General features: G+C 37.2%; 1 protein-coding gene across 3 annotated transcripts in view; it reads left to right on the top strand.

Annotated features, from left to right (window-relative positions):
- Nucleotides 1-20,702, top strand: part of Naalad2 (N-acetylated alpha-linked acidic dipeptidase 2) — a 55,754-nt gene extending 35,052 nt beyond the window's left edge. For 2 of the 3 annotated variants that reach the window (XM_060369805.1, XM_060369815.1), the window contains 6 exons: nt 3,570-3,661; nt 5,655-5,745; nt 11,128-11,392; nt 15,663-15,744; nt 16,889-16,981; nt 19,445-20,702. In XM_060369805.1, the coding sequence (XP_060225788.1) occupies nt 3,570-3,661; nt 5,655-5,745; nt 11,128-11,392; nt 15,663-15,744; nt 16,889-16,981; nt 19,445-19,634 (813 nt within the window). In that variant the 3' untranslated portion in view covers nt 19,635-20,702. Of the gene's footprint in view, nt 1-3,569; nt 3,662-5,654; nt 5,746-11,127; nt 11,393-15,662; nt 15,745-16,888; nt 16,982-17,317; nt 18,716-19,444 lie in introns of those variants that run through there. The other variant, XM_060369808.1, reaches the window with a different exon arrangement.
- The last annotated feature ends 1,471 nt before the right edge of the window (nt 20,703-22,173 follow it).

Here is a 22,173-nt window from a genome sequence, read left to right as displayed (position 1 = left end):
CATCTTGTACAGTGTTCCCTGAATCTTGCAGTGGGAGTATAAATATCCTGCTTTAGGGTGAACACTCAATAGCCACATATTCTCAGAACTTTAAGCAGCCATTTCCTGCAGAGAAAAGCTTCCCTGATCAAGGTTTAGAGTAGTATTTGTCTAAGGGTATAAATATAAATATTTAGAAAATAGTCTGACACTATGTTAAATTACCAAAAAAGAAAAAAAAATCAACCAACCAACCAACCAAACAGACAAATTAATTACAGGTTTGACAAAACTTACCATACCAATAGGCCTGCAGTAGGTCTGCCCATAATTCTCATGGGCAGCCATGTTAGCTTGAGAAATGTTCCTCATAAGGTCTGGCATTTGAATACTCTTTTCCCAGTTGGAGGCAAAGACTGTGGGAGGAGGTTAGGAGGTGTGGCTTTTCTGGAGGAAATGTATTACTGACAGAGGGCTTAGAGAGTTTATAGTCTGCCCTTTTCCCAGGTTGCTTTCTCTGTTTCAGGCTTTCTGTTCAAGACAGATGTGCACTTTCTGCTTCTGCTCCAGCTGCCATGCTTCCCCACGATAACAGTCTCTTACCTCTCTGAAATTCTACGTCCAAATAGGCTTTCTTCTATCAGTTGGTTTGGTCATGATGCTTTGTCACAGCAGCAAAGTAACTAAAACAGCAACCAAAAGTGACACTAATAACCTGTGTTGCTAAGGTGAGGACCAAAAACCCATAGGGAAGAATCCTGCTCTTAGCACAGGAATTTTCTTTTCTTCTTCTTCTTTTTAAATTGAAAATATTTTTTTCATGGAATATATTCTGACCACAGTTTTCTTGTTCCAAACTACACCAGGATCTCCCCACCTCCAATTCTAATGCCTTTGCTCTCTCTCTCTTTAAAAAAATAAGTTAGCAAACAAATAAATAAAACAAAACAAAATGAAAACAAAAAAGCACACAGAACAAAATCTATAAAAACACAAAATCATAACATACAAGCAAAAGACCGATAAGACAATAAAAAAATATAAAGCCCAAACAAAGTAATATAAGAAAGAAATTTACAAAAATATTGAATCCAGTTTATGTTAGCCATCTACTGCTGGGCATGGGGCTTCCCCTTAAGTATTTTTAACATACACACTGAGACACCATTGGAGAAAACTAAGTTTTCCTGTGTAAATGGAAATGAACTGGAGGTAGCTTCTTGGTTAGGGATGGGGGTTTGTGTTCACTTCCCCTTTTCAGCTGTGAGATTTTGGTTTGATCATCATGGTTTCTGGGGTTGGCATTATCCACTTGTTTATATGAGGTATCTCCATTTGAACTCCACCCAATTTTAAAACATTTTATGTGTATGAGTATTTTTTTTTTCTGAACATCTGTATGCGCGTCATGTGCATGCAGTGTCCACAGAACCCTGAATTGGAGTTACAGAAAGTTGTGAGGCACTGCGCGAGTTTTGGAAACTGAGACTGGGTTCTCTGCAAGAGGCTTAAGTACTTCTTAACTGATGAGCTATTCCTCAGCCCATATTAAAAACTGTGCCCCTCCCCTCCTCCCCTCTCCTTCACCTCTTTTTGCATGCGCGCTTGCTTGTGCATGCGTGTGTGTAATTTTCGGGAGTCAGATTTCTTCTTCCACCATGTGGGTTCTGGGGACTGCTGCATTCAGCTATCAGACTTGGGGCAAGTGCTTTTGGTTGTTGAGACACCTCACCACCCACAGACTCCTTTCATTAAAAAGAATTCTTTTTAATTAGCTTGTAGAATAGTAGGCTTCCACATGTCTTTTTTTTTTTACAGCATTACTAATCCTCTCCACATGCATCACTTAAATTTTGCCATTCTACTTTATTCTCTTCTACTTTCATTTCACCTGAGTTCTAGTATGTACCCATGTTTAGAACTCTTCTCTAACTCCCATGATCCCTTATAATTTTCTTTTCTCTATAGACATTCCAAGTTAAATACAAAATTAATTCAAAGATACGATAATATATAATGAAGAACACATGGCATTTGAATTTCTGGGACTGAAATACCTCACTTAGTATAATTTTACCCCCAATTCTACCTATTTCATACAAATTTCATTTTTCTTTGGTACTAAGTAAAATTACGTTGTATTAATATGCCATATTTTCATTATGTACTTTTCAGTTGATGGACATCTAGTCTGATTTCTTTTCCTAGCTACTGTGAAGAGGGCAGGAATGAACAGAAATGTGCAACTGGTTTTATTCTATTCTATTCTATTCTATTCTATTCTATTCTATTCGACTTATTGATTTATTACAATTTATTCGTGTTGTATCCCTACTGAAGCTCCCTCCCTCATCTCCCACTCACTCTCCCTCTTCTCCCCCTCTGCCCTTTCCCTATCCTCTGATAGGGGAGGACCTCCTCTCCTTCTATCTGACCCTAGCTTATCAGGTCTTAAGAAGGTTGGCTGCATCTTCTTCTTCTGTTGCCTAGCAAGGATGCACCGCTCCCAGGGGGAGATGATCAAAAGCCAGCCACTGAGTTCATGTCAGAGTCAGTCCTTGTACCCCTAATTAGCGAACCTACTTGGAAACTGAGCGGCCTATGGGCTTCCTTTGAAAAGGAGGGTCTAGGTCCTCTCCATGCATGGTCCTCTCTCTGCAAAACCCCCGAGCCAAGGTTTTTTGGCTCTGTTGTTCTCCTTATGGAGCTCCTGTCCCCTCTAGGTCTCTATCTCCCACTTCTTCCTTAAGGATTCCAGCACTCTGCCCAAAGTCTGGCTATGAGTCTCAGTTTCTCCTTCGATACCCTGGTGGGTAGAGTCTTTCAGATGTCTTCTGTGGAAGGCTCCTGTCCTGTTCCTTGTCTTCTCCTACTTCCAATGTCTATCCAGTTTGTCCTTATGAATGAGGATTGAGCATCTTCCCTAGGGTCTTCCCTGTTGTTTAGCTTCTTTAGGACTATAGATTTTAGTATGTTTATTGTTAGTTTTTTTGGGTATATATGCAGGAGTGGTATAGCTGAGTAATATGCAGATCTACTTTTAATTTTGAAAAAACTCTACACTGATTTCCGTAGTAACTGTACCAGTGTACATAGGTTTCCCTTTTCTCACATTAAAAAAAAAATGCAGCTTTACTTAAGCATACTTTAAAAAAAATCTAGATAATAGTACTCACTAGTACTGATTTCTTTTCCAACAATAACATCCTTCTGGCTGGATAAAAGCAATTTGTTAAAGAAAATATATGTATATATATATATTCTCGAGTATTGTTACCTGAAACAATTTAAAACTTTTATTTAAGATGGCATCAGTAAAAAAAAAAAAAAAAAAAAAAAATGAAATTTCCTTTTAGGTAATTGTCAAAGTTACCAGTAACAGTCATCATAAATGAAGAAGAATTTGGGCTGGTTTTTTGTTTTCTTATCAGTTGCAAAATATATTTTTATGTAATTGAACATGACACACACACACATATATATATACAATATATATAAACAATAGAGATATGAATGGATGTGGATACTAATGTGCATGTGGAGTTGATACACTTGCTTCAGTTTCTGATGGCCCCTGCTTGTTTTTCTAGATCTCCAGCCCTGATGATGGTTTTGAAAGTCAATCACTTTATGAAAGCTGGCTGCAGAAAGACCCTTCACCAGAGAATAAGGACTGTCCTAGGTAAATAGTGTATGAATCTTTTCTACCCTGGGACAAATATGGATTCCCTTGCTTCTCAGATAGCTCATCAATAATTGAAATAAATTTAATAAAGCTGTCAGCCAGCTGTTGTTTTGCTTACTAATAAGCTCAGACACATTTTAAAATTTTTTTTTTCGTTTGATTTTTCAAGAGAGGGTCTGTGTATCAGAGCCTTGGCTACATTAGACTTTTTTTTTTTTTTTTTTTTTTTTTTTTACCAAGATCGCCTTGAACTCACAGTGATCTGCCTCCCTCTGCTTCCCAAGTGCTGGGATTAAGGGTGTGTACTACCACACCAGACCTCAGACACTTTTTAAAATGTGTAATGCATATAAAACAGATGAATGTAATTTTGAAAATTTTCAATTAAATTGATGGGGGTCCTTGAGACATGGCTCAGCAATTAAGAGTGTTTGCTCTTCTACCAGAGGACCCAAGTTCAACTCCCAGCACCCATGTCGTGTTGCTTACAACCACCCATAGCCAGGTGCAGGGCATCCAGTACCCTCTTCTGGCTTCTGTGGGCTCCTGAGCACCCTTTTACACACAGACAGACATACACATATAAATATAAATAAGTTGTACAGTGATTTTGTTATAGATTAGTCATTATGTGGCATTCTTACGAAAATTTCACAAATATAGTAGATGCTTTAAAAATAATATAACTTCATGTGATCATAGTATAAACAATAAATATATTGTGCGTGTTCACGTGTATGGATGTGTATGTGTATATGTGTGCATATAAATGTGTATTTGTGCATGTGGTGTGTATGTAGGGTGTGTGTGTGTGTTGGTGGGGGCCAGAACCTGATGCTGGCTATCTTCCACTGATTCCCAACCTTATTTATTTTTTAAAATTATTTTTATTTTTAAATTATGAGTGTATATGTGTATCTGTGTGGGTATATGTGTGTACTCACAGAGGCCAGTTGGTCTATATCATTGACCTAGGAATCTTCTCTCTCTTTTATTCCTGTAATTCAAAGGTTTAGTCTTTCCATAGTGTCTCACATATCCTGTATGATACTTTTTTGTGTCTTTTATATGTTTTTCATATAATATGCTTCATCTAGATCTTCTATTTTAACTCAGAGCCCTGATCATCTATTTTCTATTTGATTAATTCTTCTTTTTTTAAATTTATTTTTAATTTACTTTATATCTTGTAGCCCATCTTCTCTCCTCATGATCCTACCTTCCCACTTTCTTCTCCCTCTCCCCTCTTTCTGTCTCTTCAGAAAAGGGAAGCCCTCCTACCCAGCACATCAAGTTGCATCCAAACTGTGCTCACCCCTCATCTACTGAGGCCCGAGAAGGCAGACTCACTAGGAGGGAACAATCAACAATAAGGCAACAGAGTCTGTGTCACTGACAGCACCCTCTCTACTTAATAGGGGGCCTACATGAAGATAAAGCTGCCCACCATTTACATATGTGTAGGGATCCAATGTACTTGTGTAGAGGACAGAGGATAACTTGTCCTTAATTCCCTCCTTCTGTCATGTGGGTCCCAAGATCAAACTCAGGTTATCAGGCTTATTGGCAAGTGTCATTATTCTCTAAACCATCTTGCTGGTCCCCAAATGGAAGTTTAATTGTGTTTGCTCCATTATAAAAGTTTCATATGCTTAGTCATTAAAAAAATAGTAGGCTCTTCCCATCAACAACTTGAGATGGCTTATGAAAATGGCTCTTTAAGAGGTTCAAATGTTTCTGTTCATTAAAAAAAAAAAAAGGCTGCAGTGTTCCATAGTACTGCTAAACTCTGGTAATTTTCATTGTAGTGTGTCACATAAATATTCTGGGAAGTAACAATATCTTGAAGATTATTTAACTTTTTACAATTCTTATAATAATTCGCTATGCAAATTCCTAGCTACTCTTGAAGCTGGATTCATTTCCCGTCTGTTTAACTTTGTACTCTTTATTATGTATATGTATTTACTTATTCATATTATATATCTAGAATCAATAAGCTGGGATCTGGAAGTGATTTTGAAGCTTATTTTCAGAGACTTGGAATTGCTTCAGGCAGAGCTCGCTACACTAAAAACAGGGTAAGCCATTTAACCATTTTTAACACGTAGTATATGTTCACTTTCTATTACTGTAACAAGATGCCTTAAATAATCATCTCATATAAAAGATGCTGACACTCATAAGCAAACTTTGGGCAAAGTGTAAGGAATCATATGAAAGAAGAGGTAGTTAGTAAGACCTGGAGAGTTATAGGAGCTCCACAAGGAGAACAACCAAACCAAAATATCTGGGCTCAAGGGTATTTTCTGAGATGGATACTCCAACCAAGATACATTCATGGATATAACCTAGAACCTCTGCCCAGATATAGCCCATGGCAACTCAGTGTCCAAGTGGGTTCCCTTGTAAGGGGAACAGGGACTGTCTCTGACATGAACTCAGTGGCTGGCTCTTTGATCACCTCCCCCTGGGGGAGGAGCAGCCTTACCAGGCCACAGAGGAGGACATTGAAGCCAGTCCTGATGAGACCTGATAAGCTAGGGTGGGATGGAAGAGGAGGTGGACCTCCCTTATTGCTGGACTTGGAGAGGGGCATGGGAGGAGTTTAAGGAGGGAGGGTAGGATTGGGAGGGAATGAGAAAGGGGGCTACAGCTGGGATGCAAAGCAAATAAAATGTAATTAATGTAAAAAAATTAAAATTTAATTAAAAAAAAGATTGGTTGTCAGAGTTTCACAGGTCGCAGCCTGTAGCGTTTGTGCTAGTGCTTATGGGATTGTGATTAGTCAGCAAATCATGATGGAGTGAGGAAAGCTGCTTACCTTAGAGCAGACAGAAAGCAAAGAGAGATCAGAAAGAGCTGGGGTACCACCTACTCTTCAAGGACATTTTCCCAAAACCTCTTTCTGATGGCACTTCTTTTTTAATTATGAAACAGAGGGTTTTACTATGATGTTTTCATATATGTATTCCATTAACTTTAATGATGTTTATCTTCCCCATGTACTCCCTCCATTCCCTCATAGACCCTCCTGTAGCTTTCCTCCCTTTTCAAATAGACCTCCATTGACTTTCATGTCTTTTATTTTAAGTTTAGATATCAAGATTCTCTATATAGAGAAAACATAGCATATTCATTATTCTTTGCGTGGCTTATTTTGTTCAATATGATGATCTTAAGCTCCACCTAGTTTCCTAAAACACTTCTTAAAATGTTTTTAGAACTTTTAAGAGTATCACTTTGGAAGTAAAAGCTTGAACTTATGAGTTTTCTTTCTTTCTTTCTTTCTTTCTTTCTTTCTTTCTTTCTTTCTTTCTTCCTTCCTTCCTTTCTTTTCTTTTCTTTATTTCTTTCCTTCTTGCCTTTTTTTTGAAGGTGGAAAGCATATTCCAGATGCAAACTATAACAACATTTTACTAATATGAACTGTAATTGAATTGTATAGCATCAGGCAATAGGTGTACCCAGGATCCAGGGACTCAGACAGACTACTTATTCCTGCTCCTTTGTAGTTATACTATGAAAGGATGTGGACTATGAAGGGATGTAATTGCATTACTACTAAGGTTTTTCAGTGAAATGATAGTTCATGTAGAAATGCCAGATGTATAGCTGGTTACACAAACTAACCCTTCACATCCTTTTATAATAACAGAATTTGTTGGAAAAATCCTATTTTGTTCTAGGGATGTAACTTAGTTGGTACAGTGGTTGCCTAGGATGCATAAAGTACTGGGTTCCTTTCACTAAAATGGAATGTGGTAGTTCATCCCTGTAATACAAGTACTTGGATTGAAACAAAGTTGGAACAGAAAGTCAAGGTCATCCTTGGCCAAATAGAGTTTGAGATCAGATCAGAAGGCTAGATTCTGACTTAAAAATAAACAAACTTAAGTAAATTAAGAAAATCTTATCTTGTAGTCCAGTTGTGTAGACACTCTTTGTTTTTTCCCCCTGGAGTAAATGTTTTAGTTGAGGGACATGCGGGTCTAGGGTTGTACATTATCACTTGCCTTTCCACATATTCCCACTCCTGCCTACCGTAAGAAAAGGTCTGCAGGTAGAGAACAAAGCACATTTCTCCCAAGTTTTAATTTCTTCCATTTTTCTACTCTGTACTAGCCATCACTGTCATCCAACTGTTTTGATGACTTGCACGTATTTAGGTATGGTGAACATGTGCTGCATTACTGTGGCCATGTCACAAGTTATGTTATGTATTAAACATTAGTAGACTTAGCTTCTTTACATCTTTTACTCAGTTTCAAGTCCAAAGTACAATAACCAATATCTTGCTTGTACATAATGCATATTGATTGCCAAATTGACTATCCAGAATACAGGCAACATAAAGAAGCAAAGAAAGCACTAGAATATTGCAAATAGATAAATAAGCATTGAATGTTAATATTCACTATTTACCATATCTGACCATGAAACAACATGAGTTTAAATGATACGGTTCTCTTTAGATGCAAATATTTTTTGAGATTTTTCTACAATTTAGTAAAGATTCTTCACCAACCCTATATCTGACAGAAGGCTAATATCCAGAATATACAAAGAACTACAGAAGTTAAACAGCAGCAAATCAGTTAATCCAATTAAAAAATGGGGTACAGAGCTAAACAGAAAATTCTCTATAGAGGAATCATCGAATGACAAAGAAACACTAAAAGAAATGCTCAACATCCTTAGTCATCAAGGAAATGCAAATCAAAACGACCCTGATATTTCACCTTACACCCATATAGCTAAGATCAAAAACTCAAGTGACAACATGTGTTAGAGAGGATGTGGAGAAAGGGGAAGCCTACTCCATTGATGGTGGGAATGTAAACTTATACAACAACTTTGGAAATCAATCTGGTGCTTTCTCAGACCATTAGGAATAATGCTACCTCAAGACCTACCTATACCACTCCTAGGCATATATCCAAAAGATGCTCAAGCATACAACAAGGACATTTGCTCAACCATGTTTGTAGCAGCTTATTTGTAATAGCCAGAAGCTGGAAACAACCCAAATGTCCCTCAGTTGAGGAATGGATACAGAAATTGTGGTACATTTACACAATGGAATACAACTTAGCAATCAAAAACAAAGCATGCAAATGGTGGGATTTAGAAAAGATCATCCCGAGTGACATATCCCAGAAAGAGAAAGACATACATGATATATACTCACTCATAAGTGGATATTAGACATATAATATAGGACAATCATACTAAAATCTGTACACGTAAGGAAGATAATCAAGAAGGAGGACCCTGGGTAAGATACTCAATCTTCATTCAGAAACTCAAGTGAGACAGACATTGGAAGAGGGAGAAAAACGGGAACAGGACAGGATCCTACCACAGAAGGCCTCTAAAAGATTCCACTCAGCAAGGTATCAAAACAAATGATGACATTCATAGCAAACTTTGGGCAGAGTGCTGAGAATCAAATGAAAGAAGGGGGAGATAGAAAGACCTGGAGGGAACAGGAGCTCCACAAGGAGAACAACAGAAGCAAAACATCTGGGCACAGGGGTCTTTTGTGAGACTGATAATCCAACAAGGACCATGCATGGAGATAACTTAGAACCCCTGCACAGAAATAGCCCATGGCAGCTCACTGTCCAAGAGGGTTCCCCAATATTAGGAACAGGGACTGTCTCTGACATGAACTCATGGGCTGGCTCTTTGATCATCTCCACCTGAGGGGTGGGGGGCAGCCTTACCAGTCCACAGAGGAAGACAAAGAAGCCAGTCCTGATGAGACCTGATAGACTAGATTCCGATGGAAGGGGAGGAGGACCTCCCCTATCATTGGACTAGGGGAGGGGCATAGGAGAAGAAGAGGGAGGGAGAGTGGGATTGGGAGGGAATCGTGAAGGGGGCTACAGGTGGGATACAATGTGAATAAACTATAATTAATAAAAATTAATAAAAAATTTAAAAAGATTACAAAGTACATACTCTAGAAATACCAAAAAAGCTAGGAATGTTCTACATGAAAATATATGTACTCTTCATATATTTCACTTTTTACTTCCATGAAATATATATAGAAATAATGTAAAAAATTTAAATTTATCAAAGTTGTTTACATAATTATATATTTGCAATAAAGACATGTAAGTAAATATAAAAATGTCATGTTAAATTATAGCTGTATAAATTAACTATAGTACACAATATACTACTAAAATAATTTTATAGCTATATCCTGTGGTATTGTGGTGTGACTATTTTGCGTATTGGCTTAAAATTCCATGTGACACTAATCATTTGTGGTTGAGCCCTTCATCTCTCCAGTAAGTTGCATATGTAGTAAAAAGTGATCTTTTATGGATCGCACATATTTCACCATATAGAATACACAGAGCATACAAAATATGTATTGTTTATATTATTAGTAGTTTAGCTGATACATGTGCTTTCAACTGCATGGAAATTGATTAGTTTCTCCCTAACTCCTTTGTGATTCGTGGGTAAACTCTACATGAAAAATGGGACTTGGATATTTATCACTCTGTTCACTATCACACTGTATCACCAGTTTGAGCAAAGCTATCTAATATTCAAGGACAATACATTAGGAGCACACAATTAGAAAAAGCAGGGGGTCAGGGAGCAAGGATGATACAGGATTGATTTTTAGTGATCAAGAAGTAGTAAGAATGATAGTCCTGTAAGAACATAGCAGATGGTAAAAACTAATATTAGGATGTGGAAAACATTGATCTCACAATCTTTGTATACAGTATTAACATGTGTTAACATGTTCATTACAGGTACTCCTAGAATCCTATCAAGGGTTAACAGCATTTTGTTGATCACTGCTTGGTCAGGGAAAGAACTACTTACCTTTCATCCCTGTAGACACTAAGCTACCCAGAACTTTTCATACCTTTGATCGGTCCGTAATTTTTAATTGTGCTGATTTGAATACATATTTCTTTGGTTATCAGAACCAAAAGGTTGAATAAAGGGCTGATTATGGCATGACCTCAGTGGCAGGCTCTCTGATCACCTCCCCGCAGGGGGTGCATGCTTGTCAAGCCACAGAGGAAAAGGATACAACCAGTCCTGATGAGACCTGATAGGCTAGAGTCAGACAGAAGGGGAGGAGGTCCTCACCTATCAGTAGACTAGGGGAAGAGCATAGAAGGAGTAGAGAGAGTGAGGATGGGACTGAAAGAGATGGGGGGGAGCACAGCTGGGATACAAAGTGAATAAATTGTGATAAATAATAATAATTAATAAAAAATTGAAAACAAAATAAAATTTAAAAGAATATATAAAAATTTAAATAAGTAATCATTTTGGTTGTAGCATTTTAATTAGTATTAAATTTATTTGCTTAATTGTGGAAATTATGGCTATCATATGTGTTTTCTTTAATCATTTTTGAGTAAAATGTCATGAATTTAACATCTAATGCTTATTTTTCGACTTTCCCTCCCTTTTAGAAAACAGACAAATACAGTAGCTATCCTGTATACCATACCATCTACGAGACCTTTGAATTGGTAGAGAACTTTTATGACCCCACATTTAAAAAACAGCTTTCTGTTGCTCAGCTCAGAGGAGCATTGGTATATGAGCTTGCAGACTCTGTAGTCATTCCTTTCAACATTCAAGACTACGCAAAAGCCTTGGAAAGCTACGCAGCAAGTATCTTCAATTTATCCAAGAAACATGACCAGCAATTGACAGACCATGGAGTGTCATTTGGTAAGCTATTTTATAGACTTTAATGCAGAACTTTCCTAGCTCCTATCATGATCAGTGCGTTCTAGAGGGAATCCAGCTAATTTACTAATTCTTTCTGGCAAACCCTTAAACAAATACTGACTTAGGGGTCTGGCTTAATATAAAATTTCTATTGTGAATCCATTACTCATGAAATAGTGCTATAAATACTAAATTGGATAAATTTTCCTATGTTTCTGCTTTTATTAATATTCTTCAATATGAAAAATTATAGTCATAACTTCTAAAATGTATATATTATTATTCCTGAATATATTCATTAATATTTGTGTACATGAAAGCTATTTTGCATATAACCCGTCTTTGTTTTTATGACTAGCTGTCTATACCATGTGTCTTCTATAAAGATGAAACACAGAAAAATTCTGTGTCATTAGACATTGGATCTGGAAGGAATTGGCCTAATTCAGATATTTTCTCTTCTGTCATGTTTAGAACACTTCTTAAATTCTGTACTGCCATTTTCTTCTTCTTCCTTATTTCTTTCTTTCCCCCTTCTCCTTCCTCCTCTTCTTTTTTGGTTTGGTTTTTCGAGACAGAGGTCCTCTGTGCTGCCCTGGCTGTTCTGGAACTCTCTCTGTACACCAGGCTGGACTCAAATTCAAAGATCCACCTGACTCTGCCTCCTGAGTGGTGGAATTAAAAGGCATGTACCACCCCACCATCCAGATATTGCCAATTTCTTTCTTTTTTTGGTTTTTTGAGACAAGGTTTCTCTGTGTAATAACCCTGGCTGTCTTGGAGTCACATTGTAGACCAGGCTGGCCTCAAACTAACGAATAGCCACCTGCGTCTGCCTCCCAAGTGCTGGGATTAAAAACATGCACCACCACACCCAGCCTGTTGCCAATTTCTTAAGCTTTGAATGAATACAACACACTTCATTAACAGGAAGAGTATTAGGAAGTCTATGGATCAGTAGTGATTGGCCCTCAGTGCTCAGTGAATGTTGCCTACTGGCACTAATGTAACTATTTTCTTTTCTGCCTTTAAGATAAATATTCTTAGTATATGCCAAAATAATCAAATTTGTATGGAATGTATACTGTGTATTGAGCACATTATTTATTTTATTTTATTAATTACATTTTATTCACTTTGTATCCCCCCCATAAACCCCTCCCTCCTCCCATCCTGGTCCCACTCTCCCTCCCTCTTCTTCATGCATGCCCCTCCCCAAGTCCACTGATAGGGGAGGTTCTCCTCTCCTTCCTTCTGATCTTAGTCTATCGGATCACCTCAGGAGTTGGCTGCATTGTCATCTTCTGTGGCCTGGTAAGGCTGCTCCCCCCTCAGGGGGAGGTGATCAAAGAGCAGGCGAATCAGATTATGTGAGAGGCAGTCTCTCTTCCCATTACTATGGACCCCTCTTGGACACTAAACTGCTATGGGCTACATCTGTGCAGGGGTTCTAGGTTATCTCCATGCATGGTACTTGGTTGGAGTATGAGTCTCTGGGAAGACCCCTGTGTTCAAATTTTCTGGTTCTGTTGCTCTCCTTGTGGGGTTCCTGTCCTCTCCAGATCTTACTATTTCCCACTTCTTACATAAGATTCCATGCACTCTGCCCAACAGTTGGCCATAAGTCTCAGCATCTGCTTTGGTAGTCTGCAGGGCAGAGCCTTTCAGAGGCCCTCTGTGGCAGGTTCCTAGGTTGTTTCCTGTTTTCTTCTTCTTCTGATGTCTATCCTCTTTGCCTTTCAGGATGGGGATTGAGCATTTTAGTCAGGGTCCTCTTTCTTGATTAGTTTCTTTAGATTTTAGTAGGTTTATCCTATTAATGAGTGATACTGTTTTCAAAGAGCTTAACATTTCATGTGATAAAAGGGAAGGCAAATGTAGCTGACAGGTTATTAGAGGTACAAAAAGAGTAAATAAGAATAGACAGAATAGAGATGGAATTAGTCATTAGTGACATTTAAATGTTATTTTGATTATTATATAAGGATTAATAATCTTTTTGAAGTTATTAAAGCACAGCAGGTATTTTATTCATCTTAAATTAAAAATTACATTTCTAACGTTATTTTTGGGAGGTAGATGTTGTGCGTTAGTATGTAAATGTGGAGGCCAGAAGACAATTTGTGTGAGTTGGTTCTCTCCTTCTTCTATGTGGGTGTCAGGCATGACAGAAAGTGCATTTACCCACGCACCCATCCTGTCAGCCCACATGTAGGTATTTCAATCTGAATGTAAAATGAAATAGAAGGAGCCAGGTGTACCCGTCCACAAATATAATGCTAGCACTTGGGAGGCTGAGGCAGGAGGATCACAACTTTTAGGCCAGCCTGGGATATATAGCAAGATTACCTCAAAATATATAGCCACAAGTAAATGAAGAAAAGAAGAGTATCTCTGGCATGATGAGGGAATAAAGAGATGAAACTGGAGAAAAAGCCAAGGTCCTGCTCAAGGCAGATGTTAATACTTGTGCAGCTATGTAGCACTTGGGACATTCCTAAACATCTTGAGTGCCTTTTGGTGAAATGTTTCTTCTATATTTGCATAGATTGATACCCAGTCAAGAGGAAAGCTATGTAAACTCGGTGGCAGGGCCTTAAGATCAAGTTAACATCTCTTTGCTTACCTGATGATTAAGCAGTCTTCTCTGATAATGTCATTTTCTGATGTATTTTTAACATCCATGTCTTTATTGGTGAATATATACCAGGTGGCATATTTCCATATCTCTTCCATCTTAACACTATTATTTGTCTCTTGATGTGCCCCACTTTCCTCACAACTGAAATTTTTCATTAGTGCCAGAAAGCCTTGGTTATTCAGAAGATGTTTTAATCAGTACATACATACATATATACATACATATATACATATGTACAAACATACAAACATACTTTATACTCCCAGTTCTTTATCTTCCATTAAACAATTCATCTCTCTATATAACTACTACTACACTGAAAATGTTCATTCTGATGTTTCACTGACCACTGTCACTGACTCCTAGTGATGTATTTAAGTCTTTATCTTGATTTTGTCATATACTTGAAATCTAAATTTCCTTCTTTAACGTACACTTCTTTTTGCTCCCATCACACTCTTACTAGATTACTTGATTTGAACGTGTTCTAACAAAGCTTGTAAAAGCTGAGGATTAAATGAACTTTTTTGAAACTATTAAATGTATTTATATGGAAGCTCCCTTCTTGACAGATGATGAGCTTGTCCTGTGACCTGACCCACAAGCACTTGATCTGTAAAACAGTAGTAAATCAATCAAGTATGTCAAAGTCCTGCTTGGAACACACACAACACATGGATGATAGGTTGTTGTAATAAAGAAAAAATGTACTGAGAATCTAATTACATTTTTTCCAACAAAGCATTTTTATTGATCATTTGGGAATTTCCCATAATGCTCCTCAATCCCAATTTTGTGACCCCTCAAAAAAAGAAGAAAAACGTTCAATTTATGTTGTCCATAAGTTGACTAGACCTTGTTCAGCCCCTTAAAGAAAACTTAGCCCTTTAGAAACTTTAAATACTTTAGAAAAGTATTACCAGACAAAACCCATATTGTTTCTCAGTCTAGTTATATCAGTTTTTCACAAATCACCCTTTGAACAAGATAATAAGTATCCATTATTTGATAATAAGAATTGGTATTGTTTTAATTGGGTAATAATTGCAAAGATAATATCTTGTTTACACCTATATCCAGTGGCTAACATAGCATAGGTTGTTCCAGTAAAAATATTTAATGAATGAATGCTGGGTTTGGGTAAATAATGGATTGAGGAATTATTTATTCCCTATACTTGTGAAAGATAATTCTCTTAAGAACCAAGTTAGGGGAGGGCTGGAGAGACGGCTCAGTGGTTAAGAGCCCTTTCCAACAATGAGGACAGACATTCAAATCTCGAGTCATGTGGTGTGAATCATAGTTACTGGCAACTCCAGCTCCAAAAGATCTTCCACCCTCTACTGACCTTTATAGGCTCCAGGACACATTTACACACATGCGCGCATGCACACACACACACACACACACACACACACACACACACACACACACAAATAAAAACCCATAATTGGACTACTTTTAAAATTCCCATATTTATTACCCAAATACTTCTCATGAATCTAAAAGAAGGGTCACAAGAATAACGTTTTTTCCTGCTTGTTCAGTCCTATCAGGGAGAGGATGGAAATGTGAGCCTTTGAAATGTGAACCACTAATCTCTCTTTTACATTTCTATTTTTTTTAAAGATCCGTTATTTTCTGCTGTGAAAAACTTTTCAGAGGCTGCTTCAGACTTTCATAGAAGACTTATGCAAGTTGATCTTACTAAGTAAGTGTCAGATGTCTACTGATAAAAGGATGCACTATTGTCTCACATATGCATAGAACTCTAAGACACCCCTGCTTTAACCAAGGGGTGCATGGTAGGAGCATCAGCAGTGCCAGCTTGTTAGGAAACAGGACATCCTTAAAGCTGGTTTTTTATAATTTAATTTTTTGAGAGTTTCATACATTATTTCCAATCACTCCTTAAATCTTCTGTTGTCCTCTTCCCTCATTTCATTCTCAAGTTTTGCTCTCTTCTCAGACTACCAGCCCCTGAGAGTTCTGTTAGACAATCTGCACTAACACTAAAATTGAATCTATGTGATGAGAGTTGCAACTGGTAATTCATAGCTCTATAAGCTCAGGTGTTTTTGAATGTATTTCTGTAGTCCTTCTCAATGCTCATATTCACCTGGCAACCATTTCTTTTGTCTAGATCTTTGTTTTTGCTCATTTTTTTGTTGTTGTTGCCACTTTTAGGTAGAAAATAATTTTAAAATTATATTAAAAGATTATACAATAAATATAAATTGTACCAAAGTACAGGGTTTTTTTTTTTTTTCAGACTTAATCAGCAAGCTTTGTCAGTCATTTTAAGGAAGCTCTCTTTTCCCTTGGATTGTGAGAGAGGACAAAGAGTATGTTGTTCAGCTTTGCAAAAAGCAGTATAAAGATTGTGAATGTGAAAGGACCTCCCCTGCTAACCTTGTGAAGCTGGCCCTGCCTTTCTCACAGACTTCAGAAACTTGCACTTTTTTTTTTTTTTATTTGTTTCTTCTATAGTGAGGCTGTGTGACACATGAAGAATAACTTGGTAGTTTTCTTTGTCTTTCTGGGAGGTCTGATTATCCTACAGAGGAGTAAAAAAAAAAAAAAAAAAATACTCTTCACTTCTTTTTGACCCTCTGTGGCTTTGAAAAACAAAACAAACTACTTATCAGTTGCATTCTATGTTTAATATAAATGCTAGTGGGATGACCTTGCTGTTTTATGTTGCTTGCTATGTAATGTATTACTATGTTAACATTAATTTTGTTAATGGTGTATTGATTATTTTATGTATTTTCCCATGCCTTATCTTTCTTTAATGTTAGTTTAATTGTGGCTTACCAGTAAATATTTTAATAATGTACTTCTTATTCTCCAAGTCCTATTGAAGTGAGAATTATGAATGACCAACTGATGCTGCTTGAAAGAGCATTCATAGATCCTCTTGGTTTACCTGGGAGGCAGTTCTACAGGTAAGAAATGGGTGCGTCACAGAGGGCACGGAACACCTCGCTATAATAAAAGCAGCATATCAGGATGATTTAAACTAATGTGGTTACAGGAGTGGACAATAACCACATACTAACCATACTAAGTGCACTGTAACACCAAACATGATATAGGTAAGATTAAGCAGTAATGGTATAAAATACATAGTATCAGAGAGATACATTTCATATCAATTAGTTCTTCAGTGTGTGCCAATCATAGTGGAGAAAGAACCTTAACAAAATATTCAAGCCACAGAGTTGTAGATGGATCTTAGAGCTCATGCAGACAACAGTCTTAAATCCTTCTTGCACTTTCAGGTGATGGAGAGCTCACTGCCTCATGAAGAAGCCCCATTCTATTTAGAAAATTTCCCTCATAAAGGTTTCAAAACTTAGCTAGGCGTGGTGGTTCACACCAGTAATCCCATCATTTGGGAGGCAGAGATAAGTGGATCTCTGTGAGTTCCAGGCCAGTCTGGTCTACAAAGTGAGTCCAGGACAGCCAAAGACTACACAGAAAAAGCTTGTCTCAAAAAGCAAAACAAAATCTCAACTCTTTAAGCTGTAATGTTCTCATCTGACCTGATCTTTTTTTTTTCCCCCAAATAAAGTTAAGTTTAGCTTTCATTTCATTTAATGATTTAGGTTGTTAAGAGAGCTGCCACGTCCCTTGAAAGAAATAATTTTTTTTCTTCTTTTTGGTTGTTTTTGTTTTGTATGTGTGTCATACTTTTAGTATCTTGGCTATCATTCCCCAAAGTCTATTTTCTCAAGGTCCTTTAAAAAAAATCATTCCTTGTGGCTGGAGAAATGACTCAGTGATTAAGAGCACTTGTTGCTCTTGAAGAGACCTCAGATTTAGCTCTCAACAACCACATGAGGGCTCACAACCACTGTAACTCAATCTACTCCAGGGAATGGGCAGTCTCTGCTGAACTCTGTAGGCACCAGGCATGCATGTGGTACACATAAATACACTCAGGCAAAGCATTCATACACGTAACAATGTGAAAAATTGTTAAACAATATTAAAAAAATTAAATGGTTCCTTGATGGAAATTAAGAAAGTCCTAGCATTTAACTTCAGAAAAATCTGTGTTCCTGTTCATGCAAATGTAGGATTTACTGTTTCAGTGCTCTTTGATATTAGCATGTCACTTCTAGAATTTGCCTGTCTGAATTAAAGTAATAAATGATATTATTATAATTATTTCTCTAAGCCTTGGATTTCTCAGCTACAAATGGATTTAAGGCATCTGGAGATTGAGCTACAAAATGGAAGCACTCCAGAATGTGACCTGTATTTATAATTGTTTATTCACAATTACATATAGGAGCTATCAGTTATGAATATATATGCACATGTACATATATAAAAAGTAAAAATATCTTCAATTTTAGTCTTTTGGAAATTTACTAGTATTATTAATCTTTTTAGAACTAATTGTTTATAATGAAAACTTGTACTTTTAAAAATGTTCAGACTCTGAAGAATGTAGTCCAGAGACAGTTCTGTTTCATCAGCTTCCTCAATTGCATATCTAGTTCTGCTAGTTTTTTCAGGGAAACTCAGTATTGTGTGAAGTTTTAACACACTTATATATGAATAAATGTGTACATTATAAACACGTTTCATGTGGCTATGTATATAGTATTTACGATTAAGTTTGCTTACTATATTTATATAGTATATTTGTATGCAAACGTTTATACATATACACAGTTCTTTAAGTACAGAAATATTTGTTTTGTTTTGTTTCTTGAGACAGAGTTTCTCTGTGTAGCCTTGGCTGTCCTGGACTTGCTTTGCAGATCAGGCCGGCCTCGAACTCAAAGAGATTCTCTTGCCTCTGCCTCTGTGCTGGGAACAGAAACATTTATATTTATATAAATGTAGCCATACCTTATTTTACAGCCTTTTTTTTTTGTTGTTGTTGTTTTTGGTTCAGAAATCCATCTATTGATATCAGCATAGATAGTTTTAGCACTTTCATTTCCTATATAGTACTTCAGTTTGGCTTTCATTTACAATTTTAATGGCTTTTTGTTAGAAGAGCTTCTCTCAACCATTATGAAATATACTTCCTTAAGATGTCCTTGTGTTTTAGTTGAACATTTATAAATATTAATGTCTCTATAATTAGGCTCTAGGATTACAGGGCCAAAAAAAGACCACACATTTTAAAAGTTGGTAAGAATATATAAAAATGTTCTCTAAAACAGTACCCTGTATTGTATTTTAAAAATATTTTGAATGATTAAATACTTAGATGTTTGAATACTGTAGATATTATTTCAGTGTAGAATGTTACTATACTATTATAAAGATTTTTTAAAATGGCTGTATGACATATTGTATAATTTTGCCTATCAACTTCTTAGATAAATGTAGCTCTGACATCCATAATTTTTCATGTTTTAAAAATAAGCATTTTGTTTGTTTAGGCACATCATCTTTGCTCCAAGTAGCCACAACAAATATGCTGGAGAATCATTCCCTGGGATTTATGATGCCATGTTTGATATAGAAAATAGAGCAGACCCTCACTTGGCCTGGGCAGAAGTGAAGAAACATATTTCTATTGCAGCTTTCACAATTCAAGCAGCAGCAGGGACACTGACAGATGAGTTATAGAAATGTTTCTGTCAAACAGCTTCATCACTAAAACACTGGAGGCAGGGTCTTGATCAAATGGATTCCCTGCTAAAGGTGCTGAAGCAGAAGACAAAAATGTATCTTTCTCTTTGATGATTCACTAAGCCAGACTATTCTAAAACCACGATTGTCATGTCATGTTTTGTACTTCTACCTTTTTTAAAACACTTTCATGCACATTCAGTGAAAATGAAATGGGAAGCAATCCAACGTTCATGGCCAGATGCTTAGATTCACTGTGGCGCATACAGTGGGATATGGCTGAAAATGAAAAAAACAAAACTGCCTAACACCCACTGTTATTGGCGAATACTACCCAGTAAAGAGCTGGGCATCAATGAGTCTACAGGCAAAAATAATCCACATTATTTATCTCTTTCAGAGGAGGTTTCAAGCAAGTCTTTCACTTGCTTGGTTGGTCACACCAAGGTACTTTTGTTATTTGTAGCTATTGTGAAGGGAGTTGTTTGAGCCTGTTTGTCTTTTATATACAGGAGGGCTTCTGATTTAATTTTTGGGGTCACTCATATATACTATCATATCATCTGCAAATCTTCCTTCCTGATTTGTATCCCCTTGATTTCCTTTAGTTGTCTGATTGCTCTAGCTAGGACTTCAAGTACTATATTGATGAGATATGGAGAGTGGGCAGCCTTGCCTTGTCCCTGATTTCAGTGGGATTTACATTTCTCTCAGGTTAGTTTGATGTTGGCTATGGGATTGCTGTATATTGCCTTTACTATGTTTAGCTATGTGCCTTGTATCCCTGATCTCTCCAGGACTTTAAACCTGAACGGGTGATGGATTTTATCAAATGCTTTTTCAGCATCTAAGGAGATGATCATGTTTTTTGTTTTTTGTTTTCAATTTGTTTATATGGTGGACTGCATTGATGGATTTCCATATACTGAACCACTGTTGCATGACTGAGATGAAGCCTATTTGGTCATGGTGGATATCTTGGATTCAGTTTGCGAGTATGTTATTGAGTATTTTTGCATCAATGTTTGTAAGAGAGATTGGTCTGAACAAGGACATTTGCTCAACTATGTTCATAGCAGCTTTATTTGTAATAGCCAGAATCTCGAAACAACCCAGATGTCCCTCAACATCTAGAAATGGATATAGAAATTGTGGTACATTTACACAATGGAATACTAAGCAACTGAAAACAGGAAAATCATGAAATTGGCAGGCAATTAGAAATTGGATGGAATTAGAAAAGATCATCCCGAGTGAGATAACCCAGATGCAGAAAGACACACATGGTATATACTCACTTAAAAGTGGATATTAGCCACTTTTAATAATACAGGATGAACATTCTAAAATCTATAGTCCTAAAGACGCTAAACAAGGAGGACCCTAGGTAAATACTTGTCACTCTGAAGGGCAAACAGGATAGACATCTGAAGTGGGAGAAGACAGGGACCAGGACAAGAGCCTTCCATAGAAGGCCTCTAAAAGACTACCTACCAGGGTTATCGAAGCAGATGCTGAGACTCATAGCCAAACTTTGGGCAGGATGCAGGGAATCTTATGGAAGAAGGGGAAGATAGGAAGACCTGGAGGGTGCTCCACAAGACTAGCACAGCCAAAAAACCTGGGTGCAAGGGAGCCTGCAAAGACTGATGAATCAACCAAGGACCATGCAGGGAGAGACTTAGACCCACTGTTCAGATGTAGCCCACGGGCAGCTCAGTCTTCATGTGTGTTCCCTAGTAAGGGGAGGAGGGACAGTCTCTGGCATGAACTCCATTCCCTGCTCTTTGATCACAACCCCCAGGTGGGGTGGACCTTCCTAGGCTACAGAGAAGGACGATCCAGACAGTTGTGATGAGACCCGATAGGCTAGGGTCAGACAGTAGAGGAAGACCTTCCCTATGAGTGGACCAGGAAACAGGAATGGGGGGAAGAGGGTGAGAGGGTGGGGCTGGGAGGAGATGAGGGAGAGGGCTACAGCTGGGATACAAAATGAATAAATTGTAATTAAGAATAGTAATAAATTTAAAAAGAGAGAGGTTTCTGGGATAAATGGAGTTTCCCATACCTTCAGCTTAGTATTACTTACACAGGTGTATTCATTTACCAAATCTCATCATGCTGTCATTTAAATATATATATTTCCTTAAAAAATTTGACAAAATAAATATTATTTTAAGGGGCAAATGCTATAAAAGCAGCTAGGTGAAGAAACAGAAGTACAGAGTAGAGAATGCATGTATACTACTACTCAGTTGACTTACATATTCCAGAATCCTGGGCACAGTATTCCCACCTCTCCATTGTAATCAAGATTTCTCTGAAGATATGCCCACAGCATAACACCATCTAGACAGTCCCTCATTAAGACTCACCTTCCCAGGTGAATCCAGGCCATGACAATGACTACTAAAACTACTGCCATCAGAAATATTGTAACAAGTCACATGCTCACATTTAATAATAATTCAGCTATTTAAGAAAACCCGAAATAAACACAATAATTTCAGTTTTGAATTATGCATGTTATCTTTAG

The sequence above is a fragment of the Meriones unguiculatus genome, chromosome 1 (assembly GCF_030254825.1).
Source record: "Meriones unguiculatus strain TT.TT164.6M chromosome 1, Bangor_MerUng_6.1, whole genome shotgun sequence".
In the NCBI taxonomy this organism is placed as follows: domain Eukaryota; kingdom Metazoa; phylum Chordata; class Mammalia; order Rodentia; family Muridae; genus Meriones; species Meriones unguiculatus.
The sequence above is the reverse complement of the archived record's forward strand: the minus strand, read 5'-3'. Positions and strand labels throughout refer to the sequence as shown.